The sequence below is a fragment of the Terrapene carolina genome, unplaced genomic scaffold (assembly GCF_002925995.2).
Source record: "Terrapene carolina triunguis isolate 2854851 unplaced genomic scaffold, T_m_triunguis-2.0 Scaffold31, whole genome shotgun sequence".
NCBI classification, from domain to species: Eukaryota; Metazoa; Chordata; order Testudines; family Emydidae; genus Terrapene; species Terrapene triunguis.
The window spans coordinates 1,051,257-1,057,256 of record NW_020664382.1 but is presented as its reverse complement, the minus strand read 5'-3'; the positions used below and the strand labels follow the sequence as shown (position 1 = coordinate 1,057,256).

Genomic DNA, 6,000 nt, shown 5'->3' with positions numbered 1-6,000 from the left:
CCCCCACTGGCCGCGGTTCGCCGTCCCGGGCCAATGGGGGCGGCAGGAACCCGCGGCCAGTGGGGGCCGCGATCGGCCAAACCTGCCGCGTCAGCAGGTAAATAAACTGGCCCAGCCCGCCAGGGTGCTTACCCTGGCGAGCCGCATGCCAAACATTGCCGACCCCTGCTCTAATGTTATACGCAACTGAACACAGCCCCATGTTCTCTCTACCTGGTGGTGAATATACATTTAAGGTTTACATGTAAGCTACCCAACCCACACACTTCATATCAATGGCAAATCTTTTTAGATAAAGTGTCATATGGTGACATATTTCAAAGAATGCAATTTCAGCATGCACTGATGTGCAACTGTGCATGCAAATGAATGGCTATATTTACAGGAAAGCAACTATTTAGATCTGTTCCAGTTGGGGGCCTGGGGAGCCCACAGAGGATAGATAGGATCAGATCCTCGGGGGGGGGGGGGAAGACCCCAAAGACCACAACTATAACTGTGGTGCCCCCTTCCTGGGCTCAGACAGCTAGAATGAATATTTTATATGAGAATGTGAGAAACCTTTATCTTCAATGGGGAGGGAGGAGGAGAGAAATTGTTCCTTAATAGCAGCCTCTGAAATAAATGGATCAGTTTAGGAAGTCTAATTGTGATTAAAGTATTGTTACAAAATGTGGATTTTATAGTGAAAAATGTCGAAGCCATTAAGTAGAATCAGCTCAAAATCTGAATTTCCTGTGCCGCTCCTGTGTACAGCACAATTTGAAATGAGAATATATAAAAGTGCCTTCTCTTTCACATTTTGCAAGATTCACAGAACTCCACCTGAATTTAAAATAACTAGAATGTACAGTCATCAAACCATAAGTTTTTCCATTTAGCTTTGCATCTGAGGTGTGATGAACATAGATCTTTGGTATGTAAAAGTAGGGTCTAACCCTACTTCTAGCATCAGTGACTTCTTTAAGGTAGTGCTTTTTAAAATTCTTTTTCAGAGCTCAAAGTCCTACATGAATGGTACAAATAAATTCAGAGTCCATAAGCCAACCTTAAATCTTAAAGAAACCAACAATCTTCGGGTAAAATGAAATTTCTTAAGTTAAAATTGTATGTAAGATTTTCTAAGCTCAGATATAATCTTTCCAATGAAAATGGCTTTACCTATGAATTTTTCAATCTGCTAAAGATCTTATAGAAAAATATAAATATAAAAATATTTCAACTTACTGTAAACAGTGTTTTAGGGGGAGATTTTTCAAAGACACAAAAGACAGCTAGGTGACTGACTGCCCTTTATGCATATGAAAATCTTCCCCTTAATTTCTTCTGTAGTGTCCCCTTAGTGTTTTTTGCTTTCGGCTGGAGATTTACTGCTTCTTAAAAACAATGACAGATTTAACAACTTCTGTGCCCTATTGTCCTCGCCTACAAAACCAGTTGCATCAGTTCTGTGGTACACTTTGAGTTCTTCAGAATGAAAATTTAATTTTAAAAGAAGGGGAAGAGTAGCGAGAGCAATGTCAGCAAAATTCACAGTAGTGATAAGGGGATGAGCCTAAACAGATAGCCTGGATCAAAAACATCCCCAAATTTGGGAGACCTTCAGATCCCAACATTGTAGTTGTGACCAATCTCTGCAATAATCGCATCCCTGAGTTTCATTTAGGAGAGCAGAGTAATGTGCTGTACACTACAAGGCACAAATAACCAAAACTTAAGTACCTTTCATTCTGCATCCCTTTGTTTACTAAATATACTATGAAGGCCAAGAACATAAGAACAAGGTTCAAAAAAGAGCTAGATAAATTCATGGAGGATAGGTCCATCAATGGCTATTAACCAGGATGGGCAGGGATGGTGTCCCTACCCTCTGTTTGCCAGAAGCTGGGAATGAACGACAGGGGATGGATCACTTGATGATTACCTGTTCTGTTAATTCCCTTTGGGGCACCTGGCACTGACCACTGTCAGAAGACAGGATACTGGGCTAGATGGACCCTTGGTCTGACCCAGTAGGGCCATTCTTATGTTCTTATGATATATTACAAGGGAATGTATTTGATTATTCACTAATGAGTAGAGGAGAGACCATTTCTCCCACATCATATTAAGGGACAACACAGCTGGTTTTGTTTCTTTGGTGTTATCCGAAGCCCATTAAAGGCTATGTGAGTCTTTCCACTGAGTTCCAAGGACTCTGGACCAAGCCCTTACTGATGAGCAGCTATTTTACGTGTTCCTCTTTTCATTCTAAGGCCTGAGTTATGCCTGGTAGGCAGAGCCTGTAATAAGGCTTGATGTGCAGCTGAACCACTCCAGGGGAACAAAATGGCTCCTGGAGCTCCCTGCGGGAGAGGAATAATTTGCTACACCCTATTACGGTGCCTAATAGACCCCCATCACATAGCTAACAAGCTCTCCTGGTTTGCGGGGTGGAGAAACAAAGGCATGATTTCAAGTATCAGAGGGGTAGCCATGTTAGTCTGTATTCACAAAAACAACAAGGAGTCTGGTGGCACCTTAAAGACTAACAGATTTATTTGGGCATAAGCTTTTGTGGGTAAAAAAACCCACTTCTCTTCAAAGGCATGATTCTGCCTTCTCCACTTTTGTCTTGTTGCTGGCAGAGGAAGCAACTTGTTAGCAGCGCCTGCACTCCCCTGAGTGCAGGGACTTCTGATTCTGGAGGTCCATTACGTGGGCCACCCATGGGAGGCAGAGTCCATGCTCTCTCTCCCTTCTGTGCAGGCATTGGCCACTGTTTAGCGCTCTGATTTTTTTGGGAAATGGTTAGTTATTTGTGTGCTTAATATGTAACTTTTTGAGCGGTTGGACTTCAGCATGGAGACTGAACACTTTGGGTTGGGAGGCACCTCTTCCCACCCTCCATGCTGAGAACATCTATAGAGAAAAAGAATAGAGTTATTCTCTCTCCCCATTGTACATACTTATTTACTGAACTTTGCAGGCCCTTTGTTTGCAAAAACAATCCTTCTGAAAATGAGAACTGAGTGCAGTCTAAGTATAGTATTCATGATACTGGACAACGTAACATCTCATTTCCTTGGCGAAGTACAGCTCTGAATATCACCTGAGGACCATTTTTTAAAGGTTTTCTACAGGTGGTAGGTGGTTATTTGGTTGCTTGTTTGTCATATAGACTTTTTTTTTAAAATGAGAGTAGTCTTCATCTAATTCTCTGTGGGGAGAAACATACAAAAAAACTAGCCCTGGGTAAATACTGCCAAAAATTCTGAGATTACTCATTCTTAAACTGCTTCCACTGTGTTTGCTCCCCCCAGTGGCCAGTGAGTTTACTTGCAGGAATATTCATGGAAATAGAAAGGATTTAATCTATTAGAAGTTATTGACAGGAGCAAACTTTACATTTGTAAATGAGTACTGGTATTCACACCAGAAAACAGATTCTGGATTTGTCCCTTCAGAGAAAAGAAATATCTTGTGACCAGAACAAAACAAAAATCTTCGTTTCATTTCAAAATGTTGATGTGAATCTAACCACTTTTGTTTTCACGTCTTCCTGTGGTAACAATTGAAATTTGTTTCTCAGAATTGATTATTTTCTCCTCCAAAAATTCAGTTTCAATTGCAAAGTCATATTTTTTAGGTAGGAAAACTTTCCACACACCATACTTCAACCAGTTCTACTTGTCACCTATGTGTTCAATCAAAATTAACCAAACCATTCTGAACTAAGTATATTCACTGTCTACAGTGAACTGTTTGAGTACAACCTGCAGCCCAGATGTTACTTGCCAGTATTATGCTCGGAATAATTTTAAAATAATGGCAAGAGTCTTGAATCTCATAAGCTGTTTTTGGACAATTCATAAACACAAAGAGCTGAAATTTGAAAATAAACTGTTGGCTGTAATTTGCTCTGCCAGCTCTAATCATAATTCTCAGTAATTGGCACTCTTGTTGTCAGTTTGTGCAGAGAGGCTATAGACTGAATGGATAAGGAGACTTTATCCTGAGAGGTGTTCCATCTTGATCATGACAGACGGACACTGGCTGAGCAGCATTGGGGTGCTTGCTGTCAAATCTGTCAGAGTTAATGTGTGTTTTCTTTGCTATCTGAGTTAGTTGTTCATAATGTTGAGAAATAACCAGGCAAAAAATGCTCTCTCTTGGCCTCTGCTCTGTTTTTGAGACCTTGCCCTTTCCCCCTCCAGTTGAGGATAACTGTATCTAATCTTGCTCTTGTAAATGTGGAGTTGAATATATTTTTTACAATGGGTACACTATAGCTAAGCTAAGGTTATCATAGTTCTGCTTCTTGCTGCCTGTACAAACAGCAGATGTTCAGTGGTTTTAGAACTAGTCAATTCCTAGCATACTAGATTGGCAGCTCTGACTGATTCTTAGCTGACCACTCTAAACACTATAACAAGAAAAATAATATTCAGTATATGCAACAAATAAAAGCAGAATGTGTTTCTAGATACATTACCTATCATGTCAGGTTGGCCTCTTAAAATTATACACTATTGAGCAATAATAAATCCTTCCCCAGAGCTCAGGAGTGTACCATATGTCTGTTCACTCTCACTGACAAAGCTGAAAAGTATTATCCCTGCCAAGCTCAAATTGCTTTTTCCGTATCTAGCTCAGTCTAGCACTTAACTCCAAGATATTGATATATATCTCCAACTTGAATTGCTAAGAGAGGTGATATGTGTTGTGTATTGGTAACTTCCACTTCAGAATTATCATCTCTTTGCATTAGTAAGCTTAGAGTCACCTGTCTGAGAAATGAGCAGCATTTACTCAGACAATTCCAATCAGGCTATTATGCTTACAGGTATCCTGCAGGGTTTACTCTGCCCTTATTCAAGCAATGCTCCTGTGGAAGTCAATAGGAAGTTTTCCTGAATAATGACTGAAGGGATTTTGACCAATGTTTTTGTTTTGTGTTTGGGATTGATAGCTTGAATTGCAAATGTTAAACTAAAGTATCAATGGTGTTTCAGTTATTCAAAGATTAAAAACTGAAATTAAGTGTCTACTGCTAATTTGTTGCCATTTAAAATAAAACAAAAGTATAAATAGGATTATTTCAAAATCACTCAATAGAAAGTGTCATTTTCAAATCTGTTCCATCATTTTTAAGCTGTAACATCTGTTCTCCATGTCAGTTTGTTTAATATTAATCAGACACTTTCCATCTACCGCACAAGTACGGGGGGGTGGAATAATGTACCAATTTACCTTTCCAAGCTTAGATTCAAATAAATGTGATAGTATTAAGCTCTTCACCAAGATTTAATATAAATGTGTGATGGTTAGGAGAAGGGTGAACGTACATTAAAATCGTCTTGCAGCTAAAAAGAGAAGCATTGCTAGGTCATCTTAAAGGGTGACAGTGCCACAGGGTGCAGGTGAAATACTGGGTTGCTACAACTACTGAACCTATCATTTTTACAAGCTGGCAAAATAGTTTTGATGGACCTTGACAGCTTTGTATCCAAAATTTCTGCCACCACGCATGGGAGTGAGTGCTGAATCTTGGATTTAGGTTTGAACTTCCTCAAGATTCGGGGAGGGAGCACGTGAGAGGTTTTGCTTCAATGTAATCTCTGGATAATTGGCTTCACACACTTAGGCATGGATTCCAGTCCCTACTCATATTGAATAGTACTTTATCCCAACAGCACTGTTGAACAGAGGTGCCAAATCAGATACTTCCAAGGGAGGATGATCAAATTATGGTCCCTTCCCGACTGCCTCCTCCTGAAGGGACCCCAGGTTTCCCTCACCCAGGGAGTGTCCATCTCTCTTACCACATGGTGCTTGAGCCAGTTTGAGTTCTCGGTGGGCTCCCCTGCACTCTGCTGTAAAGGAACAGGCTCCTGGTGCGCCAGGTCACCACATCATTTCACCCCGCCGCTCCTCCAAAATTTCAGTGGCGTGGTAACCGTATGCTCCAGGTTGCAACACCATTCACTGAAACGTGGCCTGGCCACCCCTTCATGTGTA

At 40.7% G+C, this 6,000-nt stretch overlaps 1 protein-coding gene across 1 annotated transcript in view; it reads left to right on the top strand.

Moving 5' to 3' along the window:
* Positions 1-6,000, top strand: part of LOC112111326 (glucose-6-phosphate exchanger SLC37A1) — a 56,384-nt gene that overhangs the window by 28,427 nt on the left and 21,957 nt on the right. Inside the window, exon 9 of the mRNA XM_029911568.1 lies at positions 996-1,079. Within this exon, the coding sequence (XP_029767428.1) occupies positions 996-1,079 (84 nt within the window). The remainder of the gene's footprint in view (positions 1-995; positions 1,080-6,000) is intronic.